Source organism: Vigna angularis, chromosome 6 (assembly GCF_016808095.1).
Source record: "Vigna angularis cultivar LongXiaoDou No.4 chromosome 6, ASM1680809v1, whole genome shotgun sequence".
Taxonomy (NCBI): Eukaryota; Viridiplantae; Streptophyta; class Magnoliopsida; order Fabales; family Fabaceae; genus Vigna; species Vigna angularis.
This window is the reverse complement of record NC_068975.1, coordinates 27,405,351-27,428,087: the sequence shown is the minus strand read 5'-3', so window position 1 is coordinate 27,428,087 and position 22,737 is coordinate 27,405,351. Positions and strand designations below refer to the sequence as shown.

The window sequence follows — 22,737 nt, the reverse complement described above, 5'->3', positions numbered from 1 at the left end:
AAAACATTATCGATCATCTATACATGACTTGTTTTCTTTTAATATTGACAGGTCAAATAGGGTCTCCTACCATATATTAACAATTTTCATTTTTAAAAGTAAAAGGGGTTTTCATATGATATTTACATACATGTGTATGTATATGAATTAGTTATCAAATGACTACTAAAGAAGTATTTTCTTTTTCAATTGACTATTTAAATAAAATCTAAAAATGTAGTTTTATATTTCTCATTTCTAACAATGAAAAAAAAAATTATTTGATGCTGATGCAACCTACCCTGACCATTATTCACACGTGTTGCTTCGAAGGAAGGTTACCTTCATTAAACTTGAATGAAATTGAACTAGAGATGGTTTGAAGAGTGAATTAATTGTATTACCATTTCTTGAGAGCTAACTTTGCTACCACGAAAGGTGTCAGATAAACTAAGAATTGGAAGTAAAAGAAAGAGTTTGGAGAAAAAAGCAAAAGCAATCTCCAATTGAATTACTCTTTAGAGGTAGCGAGTAACGAGTTTATACAACAAGCTTATAACTAATATCAAACAATAGTTGTAACTGGGAACTGACTGAGTTCCATTACAGCTTATAAAAAATGTTGCCACCTCTGCATAGAAACTCATCTCATGAACATTTACATACAACACAAGAGATACATGTACAACGTACAGGAAAAAGGGCACAGAAGTTGCAGGAAGCCTACAACTCGACTACTAGTCTAAGAACCTTTCTGTGGCAGTGTTTCAAATGCTGAAACTGTGTTGTCAAATTTTATACGATGTATTGGAGCACCACTTTGCTTAATAGCACAAGCTGTCTTTTCTTCTAAGGGACAACGTGCTTTAAGCATAGAGAATACATGGTTATTTAATCTCCTAGCTTTTTTCATTGCTTCCAATAAGGCTTCCCATCCCTGTCAAAAGAAAAATAAATGCTATTTAAGCAGCAGACAAAGACACACATAAAGAAAACCATCGCCCCTTATGCTGCCAGGACGTGGAATTTAAATTGCACAACCAGGTTGCAGCTTCTTCATTACTGTGCACCATTTGGATATTGTTAAAACATCTGATACGACATCCATATAAATTAAATTTGATTTGTCTTAACATGGTACGACTGAGGTTGATTTAATCTTTATCACAGTATTTCTGAGTTGAAAAAACATATTATTTTCTAGAAATGCAGTACAGAAGAATAAATAATAAACATTTATATAATGTTTGCATGTAGACAATAATGAAAGCAGTAATTTTTTATTAATGGACAATGATGATGTAAACCTAGAAAGTTTTCTTTTGGATGATTTGAAGAAGTAAAATAAACCTGGACAGAAAATTGTGAGTTCTTATGTGTTTGCATAACAGATACAGCCTCCACTTCTGCGATATTGAGGATCTGATACGAAAAGTCAAAGAGCTCAAAATGCAGCTGCTGCCCAAGCAAATAAATAATAGTGCAGCCCCCCCAGGCAATTGAATCTCCCAGCCTGTCATGACTATTTGATGACACTTGAGCAGACTCTTCCAAGTATCCCTACGTAGCTCAAGCAAAAGCACCCATTAATTATATATACACAGTAGGAAATTTATTAATGTATTGAACAAGATGTTACAAAGTGGTTCAAACTAAGTTTTAGCCATTTAACCTTTAACCTATAATGTTTCTATGTTCAGGCAGTTTCCATCAACCGCGGGGCCAACTTAAGCAACCAAAACATAGAGCTAAAAGGTGTATAGAGATACAAAGGACTAGCAAGTTATTAAGCAGTGCGACGAGTAAAAGAGGAGTGTGCAAGGTTGCTCCTTACAATTTGGAGACCACTGTATATTCGGTAGAAGTCTTTGGAAATTGTAATGTCAATGAAGCCTGTTTTGGGTGCAGCACTCCATTTGCTACAATATTTATCCAACGCAGCACTAGTGAAGGCAAGTGCATACTCCAGCACACTTCCAGAATTCAAGTTAGCCTTGTATAAAAGATCTGCAATAAAAAAAAAACAAGGTTTGAGCCACTAATAAAGGATCATGTATGTACTTTTATTTCAAATTCATTCTAGAAGATTTAGATAGTTATGATCAAGACTAGATTCTTTAAATCTGATTGATCTCATTCTCCCTTTCCCTATTTTATCCTCGTATTTGTTCTATAATCAGGGTAGTTACGAATACTGGCCAGCTCTGCCTATATATCACTCGTAATTTTATTAATGTATAATAAGAAATGTGTTTTTCTTCTCCTAAAATTACATCACAAAGTAAATGAACGCAAGCAAAACATGAACGTTTCTACTAGAAATAGATAATAAAAGGATTTTGCTAAATAAAACCCCCAGAGTTAATTTTAAGCAATCAAAAGTCAGAAAGTTTTATTGAAAAAGAATTTAGAATAAATACAACGGTATAATAATGTATTTGTCAGAAAAAAAAATTGGTTTTTGGTATAGAGGGAGAAAAAGAAATGAAGTTTAATTGATATTATTGAGATGGACTATAACGCATTCATGTGTTCATAAATCTTACAGCACTAACCCTTTTGTACACTAATCATACTCCTATCTACATAGATAAAAGAAATCATGATAATATAAGGAAATATGGTAACTAATCCTAAGAGATAGATGAGGAAACAGGAAAACTTATCCTAGAGGATAATGTGAGATGTGACAAGATGTTTTTGGCCATCCAAGTCTATCCTAACAATCTTCTCTCAATAAAATTTTATGCTGTTAGTTGCTTAAAATCAGGCATAATGCTTGATGTAGTGGGTATTATTGTGGATAAGAATTGAAAGAAAAAAGCGGTGGCAGTAAATGCAGATGCTGCACCTCTCAAAAGGCACTTAGGATTACATGCCTCTCAAAATGATTTTGATGATTCCACTTTTAGATTAGTTAAATGGTTTTTTCTTTTTATTTTTAATTTTGTTGGTGTTGAGTGGTTTTGCTTTTACGGTTTGAGTGATTAGTAATAATGTTAAATCTCACTAAATAGTAAAGGTTGGGTTTGGCTCAAAAAAGATTTTTCATAACTGCCACTGAAAAATTGATCAATTACCATCAAAGTACAATAATCAATTACCCAAGAGTATCCACACAAAGTAATTGAATATTTTGTGAAATAACTCGATTCATGGTTGGGGTGCAGTAATCAATTAAACGGTTAATAGGGCCAGTTACAAGTGAGAGAAATTTATTACCAGTGCAGGAATTTATCACTCTTTGTGTATTTGTCATTTGTGTAGCCCATTTGAAATTTTATATGAAGGGGTAATTACTGAATACTTGAGCCATGGTTTTTGAACTTGGAAAAAGTACCACTATGCTGCCACAATTTTGAGCCAAATACATTCAACCATCATATTGAGATTTTAGAGGTTTCATTGGCAGATTCATGCACCAAGGGAGTAGTGTGCCACTACAACACTGTATTTTTCTCTATTTTGTGAAGTTTGAAAAGGAAGCCATCCAACATATTAAGAACGGAGTATCTCTTGGCTGAAGGCATTTGAGTTGTGGGATCCTGAGAACAACTAAAGTGAGATATGTTTTGGTTGTATGAACTTTGATTTTAGTGGACAATATGTAGATCACAATGATGGTAATTGAACTAGTATAAAATTTGTTTGAGCAATATTGTTTTTTTGGACCGAGTTCAAAGTCATATATAGTCAACCTCACATAGTAAGATTATTGTTGTTGGATATCTCTTTTGACATAAAGACATTGTGTTAAGTTTTCACCATCATTTCTCGAAGATGTCCAGACAATGACAATCATGCCTATTGCATCATGATGATACTAAACGAATTTGAGTTATACATTTTATTTCCTTCATTTGAAATACCTTATGGGCATTATATTTCCTGCAGTTAAAATCTAAGTTTCTCAACTAATTTTTTAAAATCAAGCATTAGTGCCTTTATTTATACAAGAAAGCATGCCAAGGTAACAGCAAACAAATTAAAAGCATTCCAACAGCACACCTGCAGCTTCTGCTTGTTTTGCCATAATATGGAAAGAGGAAGGCGATGGGCAACCAGGGTATGAAACCATTGCAGAAGCTGTTGATTTAAAGAGACTAACAACAGGGCTGTGTTCACCATCTTGGGAAGTCACTAATGGACCATCTCCTCCAGGAAGCAAGCCCAGCCAAGGAGCAGTTTGCATGAAATCCATAGAATCCTTTTCTCTCTATCAAGAATGCAATATATTTATCACTATAACTCACAAATTAAAGCAGCATACATGAAAACATCAAGATTACAATTAAAGGAGTTATATGATTATTCCTCCTTCTTTCCCATGTAATACTACCAATTTTGCAAAATTTATTCTTCAGCACTATGCATCCTTGTAAATTACTTCGGGAGTTAGATGATGATAGATAAATTATTATACTTTAACTGAAATTAGATCTCTAGTTCAGGGGTTCAGATTCTTAAAATGCCTTTATGAGATTTCAAACTCCCTAAACACCTCTTACTTTGTCTTGTCTAAGTATAGACCAGCCTGGTTCAAGTCCAAAATATTAGAATGGGACTAGACCAGTTAACCTACCCACAAGCACCTAACTTCCACTCATACATTCTTAGCTCCTTCCTTTCCATTTTTGTGCCTTCAAAGCGAAAGCCCAAATTTTTCTAGTTCTACCTAAATAAATTTTCCCTCTTCATCTATTTAAAGTTTATGACCAAATAAGGACTTCAGGCAAGTCATCTGCAAAACATTTCCTTTTTGTTCATTGTATTTACCAAGCTTTTCATGGCCTTCAAGTTTCAATATAGAGAGGTTCTTGACTACATGTACAATTGGCTAAAATAATTGTTTTTGTCCCATCCTCTTCTTTTTAGGTAGTGTTAGAAAAAACATAATATAAATTCTAAAACTATCTTGAAATATAAAGCAGATTTATTAAGTTTTATGTTTTTGTCGATGTAAATTCCAATATATAAATTGGAAATTAAATATATAAATTGGAAATTAAACTGCATTACTGACCAACACAATATCTAGAAGCCCCATCCAATATAATACACTTCCAATCTCTTTTAAGCCATGAAGAACCTCAGCTTTCAGTTCCGATTTCGTCTCCCAGTTAAGATGTTCCTTAACAAGTCTCACACAACCTGTGTAGAAATAATCTAAGTCAATTTCCAGATACGATCATGTATGTATGTACTGTATTCCTTTACAGTTAATTTGTTTGAGAATTATTTGTAAAGTCCATGAAATATAACTGTGCCTATATATTTCTAGCTAAACCTTTAAGTGCTTTTGAGATTTTGAAAAATGCATTAGTCTTCCAAGGTTTCTTCCTTTAATATAAGAAAAACAAAAGAAGAGAGAAAGAATTATGCCAATGACCTCAACTCCATGACATAGAAACTGTATCCAGTATTACTATACTAAAAAGAAAAGGCAAAGATATAGGCGCTACCAACAACTAAGAGCTAATAATTAATATTTATCTAAAAATATTTTTGGTTACACACTGTAATTGGGGCATATTTACCATGAATTTGGAATATGGTACGTTGCATGCATATCCAAGCATATAAAATTACCAATATGATTTACACTATAAAACTCACCACTATTTTATCAATGATTCGCTGTTCAGAATTTTATATACTCAAACAATTTTCTATACATTGAATCAGTATGCCTAATTTACTGTCAAGATGTTGAAAGAAGAATACATTTTAAGCATTCGCATGTAAGTAAATTGCAGAATAAACCCTTTTTTTCAATAAAAACAAAGTGAATGAAAAAATGTCACCATTTACCTGTCACACCTCCGTCGAAAGGAAGAAGCCCAATTGATTTTGGCAAAGATTCTTGTAATCCTGTAATCATTGGTTCAAGCAAAGTAATCTGGAAACAGCATGCATTTTCGGTGTTAGTGAGCCACATCCAAATTTTATAATAGACAAATCCAAACTAAAAGAATACAATATGCATGTGTCTATAAACAACAATCAGTTGCTTAAAATAGTTATATTAAGGTAGAAATTTTCGTGAATGTCAATGTGTAATCTATATACTTGAAAAACTACAGATTGTAACATTTCATCATTCATTCCCCCTATCCTTAGCAAAATAGTGTGCACAGTATTATGGTAAAACTTATTATACAAAGCCTTGCACTATGTATTCATTGCTCAAATCCTTTTTACATGATTATAAAGAGTTAGTTGATCATTTTCCGTAGGACAACTTTGCACTTTATAATCTGTTTTGATAAGCTCAAAGTCCACACAGCTTACGAGTCAAAACTAAGACTCTTTACATACACCTTTCTCTCTTGACCCACCGTAACACCTTCAAATGACAAAACTATGAGAGTCACTAAACTCCTCCAAAGCAGACAATATTTTGGATTGTGTCTTTAACCTTAATAATGTTATCTTAACAAACTTAAGGCCAAAATATTAGTGTCGTTCATGAGAATGAAGAAGAGGTCCAAAAGAAAACGAGCCTTCTCCTTAGTCCTTGATTAAGGGGCTTACGTTCTAGTATGTCCAAAAGGTTCATATTGTTTAGCAGTCAAAGCCAAGAGCTATTTATATACACCTTTTTTTAACTCATTAAGACATCTTTTAAAGACAAAACCATGATGCAGTAACTAACTTCAATAATAAAATGTTAGCAGAATTGATATCGGAACATAACCTACTATTGAAATAGGAAACAGGTGTCCTGAATATGGATACTAAATGTATATACATGAAGGATTTTTTGTAGAAAACTGAAAAAAACTTCATCAGTGACAAGGTGTAAGAAGCAAGAAATATTTCAATTAGTTTACACAAGTTTCTATTGTTTAGTTTATTATCAAACTTAATGTATATATAAAATTATATTTTATTATGTTTACAAGGTTTCTAGGAAAAAAAAAAGTGTGCAATTATAATTATTCAGAATTTAGCAATAATAAAGAACGGTGTACCTTGTTTGATATGTGATCAAGAAGAGCTCTAATAAGCCAAGGTAATGATCGGGATCCCAAAAGTCGAACAATAGAAAACATGTGCGGTATTCCAAAGAATCCACTATGTAATCGTGCAAAACTTTGATGGGCAGAATTCAAATCCTATCACAGTGTGAGAGAATGAGAAACATAAATACCTAAGTCTATACATATGTGAACATAGGAAACTTGTAGAAAGCGCACACAAACACAATAGTTCATCTCCCTCTCCCCCGTTATAACAACACTGAACAAGTAAAAAAAAAAATATATATATATATATATATATATATATATATATATATATATATATATATATATATAAGACAGAAAAAATATGGAAAAACAGAACAAAAGCTGAGAAAAGTGATCTAAACTCCAAGAAATTTGCATTAGATTTTTCTAAGGACTAAACCATGCTGAAATAACTTTTCGAACTTCCCAAAATGGAAAATGAGATGAAAATTTTAGTCAGAGAAAGTAAATCACATTATTTTACCAATGTAAACATCTGACATAAGTGAGACTTTGAACTGTTGGTATTTAAGAGGTTTATTCACGAAGTGATGATTATTTAAGCCATAAAAATATTGATACTGACTTAAAATGGTTGTACCATTAAAGGCAGTCCGAGGAATGCTTACTTGAGTACCACAATAGAAGCTAGGCTTAGCAGAGGGTACAGATGGCTTTTGAACAGGAACAGTTCTTGATGATCTGATAAAACGTTGAGTAGTATTGCAGAGAATGAAATTTGGCAAAAAATCGGTTTGCAACTCTGACCAAATCTAGCATGGATAAAGAAATAGATCAAATTAAATTGAAAACGGAGCAAGTCATGACATTATTAATTACCACTAAAACAGTGATTTCAGTCGTCAATTCGAAGGTTCAATATTAAAAGATAACAGGAAATTAATTAACAAAGTGGTGCAGAGAAGAAAGGGAGACTTCAAGTTAAAGTACATCTTTAGAGCTCAAAAGACGAACCTGTGAGGCCAGTCGACTAGAAAATGATACAAGGGAGATGTTCTCTTGCATCTCATTCAACATGAGACTGAAAGAGTCAATAGAAAGATCTCTAGACAGTAGTTCATGGGAATGCTTTAAGACATCCAACAACTTCTCTAATTCCTTAAATAAAGTAGTTAAAGTATTGCTTTAGTCAATGAACATTGAGAAAAGAAAAATAGTTCATAATTGTAGGCAATGGGAAGTAGCAGAGGTAAAATCACTAACCACTATGGCACAAAGATCCTGGCATTCAAATCGATCAAACAAAAACTCAATATTTTCACGGAAAGCCTTGTTAATCCGTTCAGTGATCAAACTACGCAAATTAATCATCCTTCCAAGAAGCTGTACATAGTATATTTAATCACATGAGAGAAATTGGAATTATGACATCCAGCAGAACGTATGTGTGTGAGAGAGAGAGAGAGGGAGACCATATAAACTGAACAAGGAATACACCATGAAAATAAAAAGAAAATTATAAATCATGTAAGCATCTATCTTAGTCTTCATTATTATTTTCTTCATTAGTTCATTAGAAAGAACCTACTTTTAAACTTAATAGTTTTTCTAGAATTGTATTTGGCCTAGCTTCTCATTTCAAAGAGAGAAGTCCCAAAAAGTTAGACCAAACATTACGTTAGCCAATTGGCATCCAAAAGCCACTTTGGAACCTAACTAATCAATGTGGAGTTAGGTTGAACAATTAAAGCAGAAACACTCCCAGCACCTGTTTTTCCAAGATTTCAAACCAGGACTTTCTGATAAACAAACTCTGTTACCTCATGGGAAGCCTTTTCTGAACCTGACTGATAATCAGTATGAAACCAAATCCCAGGGGAAAAATAGGCTAACAACTTATTCCTGCCTATAATAGTACACAACGTTATCTATTATGTATACATTCTCAAGTTATAGAAAGTCACATCATTCCAAAGTCGCTATTAAAAAAATAAGTAATAAAACAGTTAATCTTTTTTCACTTAATGTAGGGCTTCAGTCAAGTGTTTCCAGATTCTGCTGGGAGGCAGGTGATCTAACACCATGCACACATATTTTTACAATCCTCCCACACATGCCCCACCTTGGGCTATTTTAATATCCCAAAATTGTTAAGCAGGCAGTATGCACCTAGCCTACACTTTAAAGCTCCAAATCAAAATTATGTAAAATAAACATGATGATAATGTAATCCATTAACCTTCACTCTAGTCATTTTAAGCAGCATATTGAGCCTTATGGGTTGCACAGCATACTTTTCTGCATTGTCTGAAGCAAAGAGGAATGAAGGATCAAGTAATTCACTGCACGATTTAGGTATCCATCAGTACAAAAAAAGGTTAGTCCATGGAATAATGAAAATAAAATGTGCCTGACCCAGAGAAAAATAAGCATACCTTGCTGCCCAACTTTTGTAATATGTGAAAATGATTTCACACAATTTTGTAACAAATATATCAAAACAATGATCCACCTATGAAAAAAGGTAAACAGAAAACAATTGATTGTTGGAGAAAGTATATGACAGGAAACTTGTAAACAGAAGCAAAAATCTGATCTTACTAACAACCTAATACTGTATCTGCTAATAGTATAAACTGATGTTAACATAAGTCATGAAGCATAACATCAAAAACAACTCTTAAACATAAAACAAAGATACAAAAAATTGCAAGTTTATTGAGGATCCTGAATCCTCCCTTCCAAAAGTACTCCCATAAATTTGGTGTACTTCACCATATGCACCTAATCATTGTATCAGATATTATATTGTTTCAGGAAATTCACCATATAATCAACTAGCATTAGCCTTCCAAGTTAGAAATTTCTAATACCTCAGCCTCAATTTCATCGTATAGATAACGTTGCTTCAGCAACACCAAGGCTTGCTGAGCTGAATCATTATAGATGTCAAAAGGCATCAGAACACTCTCGAGAAGACCAGAATTTGGTGACTCAAGTACACAATCCACCAACATCCAGGGAAGAGAGCATTCAATTGGAAACTACATTAAATAACAAAGTAAGTTTAGTAAAAGAAGGGGAGCTGGAACAAACAAGCATATAAAGAAAGGAATAATAAAAAAGATCACAAGTTTGGTAGAATTTGAAATTTTCAAAGTTTGAAAAACAACATTGAAGACCCGTTACACAGGAATGACTACTTGAAAATAGAGTAATGTTGAAGTTCAGAATAGGCTACCAGCAAGAATAAAGAAATATCAGATTCACACAACATATAACTTTTCTTTCTTAATAAAACATGTTTCTACGAAATCTTCAGCCTTCTTTTGATTGTTATTTCAGTCTCTATCCCTATGAGTAGTCTACGTAACTAACAGAACCAGGATTTGGTGGCAAGTAGGGGATAACTAAATAAAAGTATGCAGAATTGGAGACAAGATGTTAACTTTCAAAGGTTCAGGACAAAGAAAAACCCAATATTAGAAGAAAAATTTGGAAAAACTAACAGATAAACCATCATCCTACTATATAACAATTCAAATTCAAAGTTACTAGCCTTCCATTATTTGAATTTTTTTTATTCAATTACAAGTACAAATAGATGAGTGAATGCTTGAGGCAATCAATATTTTGCAAGGAGCTATGAAATTAGTAGCTGATCTTATCATAAATGATTGCTGTGAACTTGATAGATTTGAAACTCAAAAAATTTCGTGATGAGTATTACCTGAATGACTCGTGAAGACTCTAAATAGAATTCTCTAAACCATAAGAAACCAAGATCTGTCAATGTTGCAACAGTCGCTGCAAGCATCATCACCCAAGTCAATTACACTGAAGGATGCAATAAGGTATATGCAAAGGATTCTATCAGTAAACTGTCTCAGAAGTTAGAGTCAAAATCTTTCAGAATTTACTACCTTCTAATGTATTTCTCTAGTCCAAGAAACAAAAAACTTTTAGGATACTTTCTAAAAATTGGTGAAAATGACCTTCAAATTGGTATACTTAAGGTACAATAATGAGCAAATAAAATCAAGTTGTGACACCTAAATAGTACAAAAAATGAGTTTGGAAGCTTTAAAAGGACCAATCTTCACTCTTAGGTCCACATGCCAGGGGCAAACATAATCTGAACCTGATAATTTACCAGAGAACTAAATAACACCCAAAAAGCAGAAATTTATCAGAAACTATTCTACTCAATAAAGTAGGTATTAGTTTAATGTTGCGTTCAGCTATCATTTAAACATCCATGTACCCTCCCAATTCAACGACGTTTAGTTTTGTATTAGATGTTTTAACTTTAGAAAGAACCCAAGGATTTCCTGAACACCAAATGATAACAAATAATCATCTATCAGCTCCATTGCATGTACATTTTATTTCGATTTCTAGATGTTGGACTAGTTCACCCTTTTATTCTCTCAGATAAAAACCATGAAGGGGTAGAGGATCCCCTAATAGGTTAAAAGCAGTGCATCATAAAGCCGTATATGTTATCAACTGTTAGAAATGGACTTTAAGCCTAACTCAACCCCACAAAACCGGCTTGTAGAATGAGGTTTGCACCCACTTATAAACTATGAATTGGCCTTATCTCTAGTCAATGTGAGACTTCCAACACACCCCCCTCACGCCAAGGTATATACATTTCGAGCATGGGAGGTATATACATTTATCAACTGTTAGAAATGGACTTTAAGCCTAACTCAACCCCACAAAACCGGCTTGTAGGATGAGGTTTGCACCCACTTATAAACTATGAATTGGCCTTATCTCTAGTCAATGTGAGACTTCCAACACACCCCCCTCACGCCAAGGTATATACATTTCGAGCATGGGAGGTATATACATTTCGAACGTGGGATTAGACTTTTATAATGGGTGGTCCGATAGTGGCCCGATAGCAGGTGGAACAATATGCCCAACAAACAACAAATATCGCTAGGATAGGCTCTAACTATGACTCTAATACCATGTTAGAAGTGGACTTTAAGCTTAACTCAACCCCACAAAACCGGCTTGTAGGGTGAGGTTTGCACCCACTTATAAACTATGAATTGACCTTATCTCTAGTCGATGTGGGACTTCCAACAAACAGCAATACAAAACAAAATGTAATGCTTCAAACTAGCCCCTAGTGTAAGAGAAGAGCCATAAGGCAGGAGTAGTGAGAGAAAGAGGATGTCAGTTTAGATGATATTTCATATATCAATGGAATGTGTCCAAAAAATGAGTCTTTGCAGTAACATTGATGCTCAGATAAACCAAAGACCATTACCTGAGTAGTCTAAAATATGAAGGAAAAAACCAAGCTTGTAAAAAAATGTCTCCAGCTGTTTTAAATCATTAACTGGGATTTCTGAGCCACTATTGCCAAAGAGTCCACCTGGCCTCCTAAGATTACCACCAGAAACCACCTCATATATTAAGAACTGCAAGCAGTGGACCTGTAGTAAAGAGATTAGCTAAGCAACAATTACATGTATCCACAGAAAGAATTTGCAAAGCAGCAAGTCAGGATACACAGAATCTTTGGTAACAACTATTGATTATACAACATTAATGAGACTTGAATTCAACCACATAAGTGATTGACACTACTCTCTACCCAAAACCTTAAGGCAATGGGTTAATGGATCTTCATTCTTATATAGTATTTTATTTTCTCATTTCTATCCAATGTGAAACTTAGACTCACACTTGAAATTCTAACAAATACACAAGAAAATTTCATGCATGACACCGGAACTTGAAAAAAGTAATCTAAGAAACAAAGAAAATAGACTTTTTCAAAATCATAACACGTAAGAATGAGTCTTCCCACATGCATACCACAAATGAATGGTCGTTTCAAAATAAAGACACACTTGAGCATCTTCATTTATTTTCCCTTATCACAGCATTGGTAAGTCCATTTGCTAGTTGAACAAAAACATCTATACAGATAGCAGAGTTCAATATTAAAATTTTGATCCCTAATACATGCAGCTCTTCATGCATATTGATATGACAAACTATAAAAGTGGAGCAACGAGAATTGAAAAAGATGCAGACCTGAGCGGTAGTTGGGGCAACTGCTCTTGGATAAAATATGTTTGCTTTGCTATCTTCACCTCCATGCTGTGAGGACTGTAACTCAGATTCTGATTTGTTTGTATTAGCCATCCAATCAGCTGAAAGGGTCCGCATATCTGAAAGAATCCTGAAAATCCATATTTGGTTAATTGATACAAAAAAGCAAAAAGAATGAAGGAACAGTTGATGCAGACTTTTCAATCAGTGAACTGTTTTCCTGGAAATTTTCTTATTCAAATGAAGGGACAACATCCAACCCAAAAACTCCATAAAGAAGTTAATCTCATATGATAATTCAAAAAATTATCAAATACTGCCTATAAAATTTAAAAATAAAACTCAATTTCTATCAAATAATAACAACTGAAATCATGAAACCATAAGCAAAATTTTGCAAACTGAAAATCCAGGTTTTGTTAACAGTCTAAATTCTAACCATACTCTTTGACTGCGTTGCTCACATATTTCACAAGCCTCAGGCAATGCAATTTTCAACAAAGGAAATAAAGTAAGAAATAGAAACAAAGTACAGCAGCTCACAAGAGCATTTTGATTAACAGATGACAACTACTAATATTTATTATTTGAAATTTAAACCTCTCCCCTGGAAAAGTTACAAAAAGGTCTTCAAAGTTATGTCGTACAGTGAAACCTGCCAAAATTAAATTAAGACCTCACAAAATAATTTGTACTATGGAGATAGCCTAATAGTGGTGTAAGATATTTTTCACCCAAGCCAAGGAATCATTTAATTTTTCTAATTTTAATGCAACTTTAAGTGAGTTACCTATTACATTTATTTCAGTTTTCTTATTGCAACCTACATTTATGTGTCATTATATTATCTCTTCCATATTAATTAAAGAAAAGTGTTGCACGTTATAACCTACTTATTCACTCTCCATATCAATCAAAAGAAATGTTGTATGCCTATTTGTATTCTCTCTCATTAATTATAACTACCTTTTCTTTCTCAAAGTGAATAAAAGGGTTCTGCGCCTTTTCTTTCTCAAAATGTTGTTCTTGAAGCCTTTTTTTGTTCACTTAACATTTTTTTAACAAAAAATAAACTTCCCTCCATAATGTCATTTGAACTTCTCACCTATAAATTTAGATTCAGGTCATATGTGATCATAGATTTTGTAACTGGAAATAGATAACACATGGAAACTTTTCTAAATGTGCAAATAAATTTACACTAAAAATTTATTTAATGTTTAAAGAATTTTCAATGCATAATAATTATTCACTTTTATAAAATCAAACGGAAATAAAGGGTAACTGGAAAAGAAGATGTTATCTTGAAATCTAAAAAAATGACAGATAAAAAGGAACATTTTGTTGTTAAAAAACAAACATTTAAAAAGGAACAAACAGAACATTGCCATGTCGTTGATTATGATCCAGAAGAATTATTTTTCATGATACAGAATTATGATCCAGAACAATTCCATGAGAACGCCAAGTCCAAGGAACATATCAGCTATGAAATCAAAAAACTAACAATGTTATACCATGTAATGTGAAATTAGAATACTACCTAGAGAGGTCCTTCTTCTTTCTGAAGGTAGTCCGCAACATAATAGCTAATGTGTTTTGGACAAAATCCTGGACTTCAGCATGTATTGTTTCCCATAAAGCATCAGCAACCAAAGTATCACACCGCTGCATCATAGATCCAACACTCTTTATGTAGCTCACAAGTTCAACCAGTGCTTTCCTTTCTTCCGCACTGTAATTATATCTTACCACCTACAAGAAACACAACTCTTATGTTAACTTCTATTTTTTTAATATAAATTGTTCCTACCATACCCAATAATCTCACATTACTTAGGAGTCGAGGTCTAAGGCAGTCTAAATACTCCTTCCTCCTTCCATCCTCCGAAATGCCTTTTAAGGACAAAACCATGACAGAGCTCTATGTTCCAAAGCGGACAATATCTCGAATGAGAGGTGACTAACCCTAACGATGTCACTAGGATGACCAGTCGTTTCCCTTAGACCTCGACTGGGGGCTTGTGTTTCTATCCCATTCAATAGTTCAAAACCGTGATGGAACACATGCTCCAAAGCAGATAATACCTCGGATGAGGGATGATTAACCTAACAATGTCACTCAACGGACTTATTCAAGATAGATTTTTATTTGAAGTGCAGGGTGCCAACTTTTACATAATCAAAATGCACAATTAATACAAAAATCACCTTTGTGTGTAATTAACACAATTAACTAAATAACTGAAAATAAATGCCTAACTGATGCAATACTTTATAAATGGTTAAGTTCTATGTGGCTTATGTAAAAATTTATGGCTAATTCAAAATTTAAGCCTTTTAATATGCTTGAAGTAACAAGGAGTATCAACACTACTGAAAGCACAATATCATATTTTAGAATTGCTCTAAATTAATTATTTCATAACAAATAAAAATCAAGGAAATATTGGCTTAGAGTGAAAATGGTTAATTTTGATGTGTCCAATGGAAAAACTAAATCGATTTGAGTAATATTTAAGATGGATATGGCTACATGCGGTATCAACACCACTGCACATACAACTTGTAATAGTGATGTAGAATTGCTATTTTGTGTAAATAGTCAATTACATTATACAAATAAAAAAGTGATAGTAATATTTGCCATAGTCCCAGTACCAGATTAGAACATAAATCAGCCATCACAACAAAGGAGAAAAAGAATGATAAGGAAATAGAAGTTTCAATAACTGCAACATTTTAATACTCCTTACCTTTTCATAGTCAGAAAATGATTCGGATGGATCTTTGCATGGTCGAGAAAATTTCCATGCGCATTGTTCCCATATGCGTGCAGTCCATTTGCTTAATAGCTGAAAACCTTCAACAATCATATCATACATGTTCCCCTTGACTTCCTTGCTCCATTCAATATCAGAACCATCAGTTGACTTCAACAATAACAGCTGTAAAAGTAGAGACAAACAACTAAGTAGCAGATATTACACGCTAAGAAACAGTCCAAAGAAACAAAACAAATAAGATTTCAGGAAGGGCATTCAATATGCAGCCAAAGCAGAGCAGAGGGCAACACCTGATTCATTGCAGAAGCAAATCGAATTACAAAATCATCATGCTCAGCACGGATGGCTCCAATATGATTTATGATCAAATAATGTCTCTGATATGTGTATCATGTCAAGTTTACATTCTAAAGGAATTCCTCAGTAATCTTAACTACAAACTAATTTAAGTTCTAAAATGCATCAGAGGCTGCAATAAAATGTATTCATTAAACCTACAGTTTTCCATGTCATCCAACAATGAATAAACAACTTTGCAGGAAAAAATTAACTGCGTAAACACCATTTTTTTTATGAAGCTATAACCACTCCAGTTTTCAACTAACGTATTGTTCAATTCCAGCTGATACAAAATATAAAAAATCTGTCAACAATAAAAAGAAGAACTATATAGACCACCCTCCTGGCATTCTTTAACTAAATTGAACAGAAAACATGCAATTTGTTACCCAAATGTATATATCATGATAACAACTCATCTATGTGCAGTTAGAGTGGTACTGAAAAGTAGTATCAGTACATGGATGACACTCAAGAAATTGAAATTTAGTTCAATAATAATAAATTATTATAAATTTATCAGTAACAACATAAAACAATTTGGAGGATATTCTTGTGCCTCACGAGGTGGAAGCTCATGTGGCGCCGGAAGTGTGAGAAGGCGAGTTTGGGAAGAAAACTTAGGAAAGTATGTTGATAATTCCTTTAATATTGAAGCAGGAGACAAATGCAGATCTGGAAAGGCAGGAATGACTGCCTCATTCTGTAAAAAAGGATAAAATGATACACAAATTAAACTTATTGGCAACAGAGAAAGAATTCAGTGCATTAAACGTAGAATTTTTCAGGTAATCAGATAATAATGTTATTTTGTTAACCAGTACATTTATCAATAAGCATATAAACAACGTTACCTTAAATATATTGACCAGTCTGTTGATTTTCACCCTCTTGTACAGAGACTCGCTATCTTTCTCTGATGATGTCACTAGGACAACAAGAACAGGCAAAACACGCAAAAGAATGTGGCGCTCTGGAAAGAGAAGGGCAAAGTCCAATTCTAAAGACTCTACTACAAAGACTATGAGAACTTGAAGAATGTCTTCTACACTATCTCATGTAAAGGATTTTAACAACAAACAAAAAATCAGGATATTTAAACAGTGTTACAAGCATAAAATTATTGGTGTGATATATTGATCAGTTCTCTTCACTTCTTTGTGATAGTATTCAAGGACAACAGACGAACCCTAAATTTTAGATTAAAAACATCTCTTGTCAACTAGATTTCCTTTGATTTGCTTTAAACTGCAAACATAGATAACTAATCAAAAGAAGGATTTGAGGTAGCCTAGCCACCAGTTATTCTCTTGTTTTTATTTCTCAACCCAAGTATTGACCAAATCTACCTTTTTCTTTTTTATGAAAGTATAACTAGGTTAAGGATAAAATCCTCCCATCTACATATTCTCATCATCACTAAAAGTTCAAGACAAACTAGCACTCTTTTTTTTTGTTTTAATAGACCACCTTATTTGTCAATTGAATCAGTTTCCAGGCACAGCCTGAACACAAATGACCCTTTTCAACAAAAAAAAAACATTTACATGTTATACAAAAAGTGTAGGTATTGTGGTTTTTCAAAGAATCTCATGGAACAAAGAAATGTGAAGAAAATATACAGGATACTTGTTCACTCGGAACATCTCCACATGCAAATTCAACAAAATAGCCCATCTTGTGCTCAAGAAAATCTGCACATTCAATTAAAAAAGGATCAATCACCGGCCATCTTTAGTTTGGCATATTCCAAAGTACAATATGAACATGGACAATTTTGGAAAAGAATCTTTCATAACTGTTTCATAAACTTAGAAATTTCATATATTATGCACCTGCAAATCATCTAATTCCTCCCGCATTGAATCACTGTCTTGCCACTGACCACTGACTTGTGTAAAAGTCCTGACAAATTGAAGGAGAAAAAAAACAGTATGAATGACTGAACTTCATCAAGTAACTTTTCAAAGAAGGAAATCCTAAATCAGGTGAGTAGATGATTGCATAATAATATTTTTAAGCCTGTACTTATTAACATAGACAAAAATGAAAACCATAATTTCGACATCCTTACATTACATCTTGTTTGTTCAGATGACTTACAGGTTGTACAGAAGACGAAAATGAAAGAGAAATTAACTTCCCTTGTTCATTCTTTAATGAAATGAAGGGGAAAAGTGAATTTTTGAAAGGCCTACATGGAAATAAGCTCCTCCCAATTTAAGTATGAAACTATTTCCTTGAAGAATCGTCTCCCACATCTGCTGTTCTATTATTTTTGTTTTAATTTCATAAAAATTAAATAATTTTTTATTACTTAGAAATAATAAATATATTTATATTAAGAATAAGAATAGAATAAAAAAATAATGAATATAAAAATATATTTACTATAATTTGTTTATTTTTGCTCTTCTATTTACCCAAACATGTGAAAAGTACAAAGAAATGTGTCGAACAGATCAACTCTGCAAAAGTTATATTGAAGAATCTAGGAAACCAAATACTATTAAAAAGCTGATTAAATCTCTGTTCATTATTATACAAACAAATTGACATGCACCTAAAGCACCGAGAACAAAAAAATAAAACCTCCACGAAGAAATGGAAATAAGATACAAAATACACAAACTGAAACACTGAACCTGGAAGAAAAGTTGAAGACCCTCAACCTAAAGATAAAGGGAGATAGGCATAAATAAAATACATACCTTTTATACCATGTAAAGTCATTTGGTATGCTTGCCTTAGCATTTTTAAGGTGATCAAGTTGCACCAAAACATCAAGCAACTTCAACATAGACCTAAACATACGAACAAAGCTATTAAAAAATCTAAAACAACAACAATAACAAGAATTAACAACAAAAGCATAATAATTATAACACACCACAAGTGAGATATTGTAGGGCCATTAATGCGTCGTTCAGGCCTGGAAAAACGTTGCATGTCAGCAGCTAACTGCATAAAAGTGACATTTACATATTGACTTAACGTCCTAAGTCTGGATCAGCTAAGCTTCTAATAAAATAACAAAGGGTCTTATCATATGTTAAGAACATCCCATACCTTTGAAGAAGCTGATGCTTGCCATCGCTGAATTTCACGCAGACGACTCATTTCCAAATCCAGAACTTGATATGTCTCCAAGTATAGGTCAGCTTGACTTTGCTTCATAGAATCAGGTAGCTGCTCCATTGTGGCAAAATGCATAAATTACATAAAACAATATAGGCATACGGAAATATTAAAAAGGATCTCCAGTGTAGTCAATTTAATATTTCCAACTATCAACAAAGCAAAATAAAATGGCAGCACATAAGATATCATGTTGCATTAGAAAACTATCAGTTAGACAAAGCCCAGTCTACTTGAATTCATTCTTTATCCCCAAAATGCTAAGTTTTAAAAATAGCAACATAATATATATATAGTAAGTCTGAATTAGTGCCGGTGAACTTTAAATATAATTCGTTAAAGCCCAAAGCTTAAATCTTTCTGTTCCGACAAATTTCTTTATTTATCTAAAAGAAATATATTTTGTATGCATTGATGAACTCCTCAACTACCAGTAGCTTTGAAGAAATTTTACCTGAGGAAGTGCTTTGACGCAACTGCGATAAGTGTAAAGCACTGATGCCATCTCCTTTCCCTCTTGGCTAAGGACATTCTGCATTTTATATCAGAAAAAACAGTTAAAATTTATAATCAGAAAAAAAAAATTGAACTAGAGGTAAAGGGTAGATTAAATAACAAGAATAGCTCAAGAGCTGCATACCAGCTGATTGAGAGCTTTTGTGTCCTCTGATAGAGATAGTCGGTAAGCAGAGACATCGCTGTACTCTACAAAAAAGTGGGTGGTAAATGGCAATTACGAATAACTCTATGCATCTTAGAAGCTATTAAGTACAGTCATCATAGCGTGAAAGCATAACAGATCCAAAGAAAAAAATAATGCAATAAGAAAAAGAAGTACCTATTGGACTTTCCGTTGCACCTCGCTCAGTTGAAACCCACACTCCAGGTCCCTGCACCTCCGGTTGTTCATCCTAAATAATTCACAACAAAATAAATAAAAAAAGGGGATACATGAAAATGACCCTCGTACATAGAAATAAAAACCTCAAGTTCCTGCAATGCGTTAGTTTGGGACCTCGTTATATAATGACATGCCATGTAAATCTAGCATTCGCAGATCAGAAGTTTGTTTCAGTTATCTTCTGCTTAATAAACATTTCGGAAAGAGAAAATAAAGAAGCCACACTGTGTATAACAATCACACAAAACTTCAAAGAAACCAAGATGGAAGTTTCTTTAATTAGAATTAGCATCAACAAATTAAGCGAGTGATGGAGTGAATCAGACAAACAATAGCAACAAAAACACAGAAAAGAATCGGTAAGCGCATTTCATTTCAATGTTCGTAACAAAAGAAAGTGAGAAAAATGTGGCGGAAATTGGATTGAAATATAGAAAGAAATTGATGTAGGAGAGCTGTAGGTGAAGAGTGTACCTCGAGAGAGAATGTGGATAGAGCAGCAATGGCTTCCTCTACTGGTACAGCCATCATCAATTGCTGAGTCAATCAAAGGAGAAAACAAGAGCGCGAAGCATAGAAGAAGAACAGAGGAAAGATTAACCACTACAATTCTTCCCTTTCTTTCTCTCTCTCTTTCCACTACTCGGTAGGTACATTAACACAAGTCTTCATTTGCAAGTCTGAGCAGGTATCACTTTTGTATGGACTAAAATGCCCTCCTTCAAAATTCAAAATAGCAATTCTGCCCTTTATTTTACTTATATTTATTTACTTTTATTTATGCTAAAACATAATGACAAATAAATACATTTAATCAATATTTTACAGTTATTTATTTATTTATATTAAAATCAATATTTCTCAAAAAAAATATAATTTTTATATTTCAGAAGACTTTTTTAAATTTTGAATCATTATAATTCTTATGATACTTTTAATATATAATGACTAAATCATTATGTTGCGTGGAAAAGTTTGCTTTATGTTTTAAACTTTACTTCTTCTTTTTCATTTTTTTTAAATTTGTATTTAAACTTTAATTGAACTAATATTTTTAAATAAAATAAAAGAGTGGAAAGACACATGGGTACGTGTGTTCATATTTTTTATTTTAACTAAAATTTATTTAATTATAAAAAATTATTAAAAAGTCATTTTAATACTATGTTATTATTGAATATTTTTTTATTCTAAATAATTATTTAAATTTTAAAAAATAGTTATTAAAAATATATAGTAATAAAATAATTATTTTAATTTATAAAATAATTAAATTTAGATTAACGTATCATTTAAAAGATAAAAAGGAAAATATGATTATTTTAATTTAAAATAACAATTACTTAAAGGATAAATTTTAAAAAACAAGTGTTTAAAAAACGAATCTATGTATAAATTACAAATGAAAATAACATTTATTAAAATATAAAAATAAATGAATGCTTATTTAGAAAGGGACGATATATGAGTTTAAATATTTATTTTAACATTAAATAAGATGTAAATGTTATTTAATATAATATCAAATATATTAGTATACTGTTTTGTTTACATTTCTATAATAATTATTTTAAAATATAGATTAATAACTCGTCACGGTTAGATTTATTTTTATTCAGGAGGGGCATGTTTTAGTTTTCTTCTTAAAAATTAAATAATTTTTCATAATACAAACTAAAATTACAGCAATTACTTTAATATTTAAAAAATATATATCTATATATTTATATTTATATATAGTTTCAGAAGATTAAATTTTTTTATCTCTATCACTATATATACGAAAGAAAAGTCATGCACTCTTTCCTTTATGTTTTCGCATATTTAACTTATTCAACTAGATTCCTATAATTCCTATGTTAGCTTTTCAGTTGAGGAATTTGTTACTTTCTATAACATTTTGTAATAATGTTTAGGACCGAGGGCTGGTTAATTTTTAATTTGAAAAGTAAATTAACAAGCTCGCTCGACTATACATCAACTTTCACAATTAATTAATAAAAAAATAAATTAGTGAGTTCCACCGGTTGGTGATCATATACTAGTCCAAATGGTCAATCTTAAGTTTAAAGAGCAAATAAGCAAGTCTGACCAATTATTAAACAGATCATCCTGTCATACACTAGTCCAAATGGACAACCTTTAACTCGGAAAACAATCTAGCGAGTCTGACCGACTATCAAACAGGTTGTTCACCTATTCACTAGCTCGAATAATCAACACCAACTAGGAGAGCAGGACACAGAGTCAGGATGATCACTAAATAGATTATCCAACATTAAATTGGATCGATCAGAATGAACGGTATCATAGTATGAATATAGGAAGCTCAGTCTTGGAATTCATCTAACATTATAATGATCACTCATTCTCAAATAGAGAGGGGTGAGGCATGTCGTGAGAATAACAGGAGGTCCTAGTCTAGGGGCTTTATATTGGCATAAGGCGAGTGATAACGAATAACCTTTTATGGTAGCTTGGGGTGGGCCAGTTGTTTCACCACAACAAGTGCATGATCTGCAATAGCTCGATATTCATATTA

At 32.6% G+C, this 22,737-nt stretch overlaps 1 protein-coding gene across 1 annotated transcript; it reads right to left on the bottom strand.

The window, feature by feature from the left end:
- Positions 1–443: 443 nt before the first annotated feature.
- LOC108345594 (protein PIR) lies at positions 444–20,846 on the bottom strand. The gene is made up of 30 exons (XM_017584210.2): positions 20,670–20,846; positions 20,133–20,205; positions 19,935–19,999; positions 19,749–19,826; positions 19,226–19,345; positions 19,047–19,117; positions 18,868–18,960; positions 17,992–18,061; positions 17,786–17,850; positions 17,011–17,206; positions 16,708–16,859; positions 16,108–16,201; positions 15,788–15,979; positions 14,575–14,786; positions 13,014–13,161; positions 12,238–12,406; positions 10,681–10,757; positions 9,824–9,994; positions 9,386–9,462; positions 9,190–9,292; positions 8,214–8,333; positions 7,965–8,108; positions 7,619–7,762; positions 6,954–7,097; positions 5,791–5,878; positions 5,003–5,130; positions 3,988–4,195; positions 1,814–1,986; positions 1,330–1,539; positions 444–916 (listed from the first exon to the last, which is right to left on the bottom strand). The coding sequence occupies exons 1-30, from the start codon at positions 20,724–20,726 to the stop codon at positions 722–724; spliced, it is 3,837 nt and encodes a 1,278-aa protein (XP_017439699.1). The 5' UTR covers positions 20,727–20,846; the 3' UTR covers positions 444–721.
- Between the last annotated feature and the right edge of the window lie 1,891 nt (positions 20,847–22,737).

Excerpts from the sequence above, each read along its gene's own strand:
- LOC108345594 (XM_017584210.2), bottom strand. The coding sequence starts at position 20,726 with ATGATGGCTGTACCAGTAGAGGAAGCCATTGCTGCTCTATCCACATTC. Across the intron at positions 19,346-19,748 it reads GCGTCAAAGCACTTCCTCAG|CTACCTGATTCTATGAAGCA; the intron begins GTAAAATTTCTT and ends ACAATGGAGCAG. Across the intron at positions 5,131-5,790 it reads TTTCGACGGAGGTGTGACAG|GTTGTGTGAGACTTGTTAAG; the intron begins GTAAATGGTGAC and ends ATTTCTACACAG.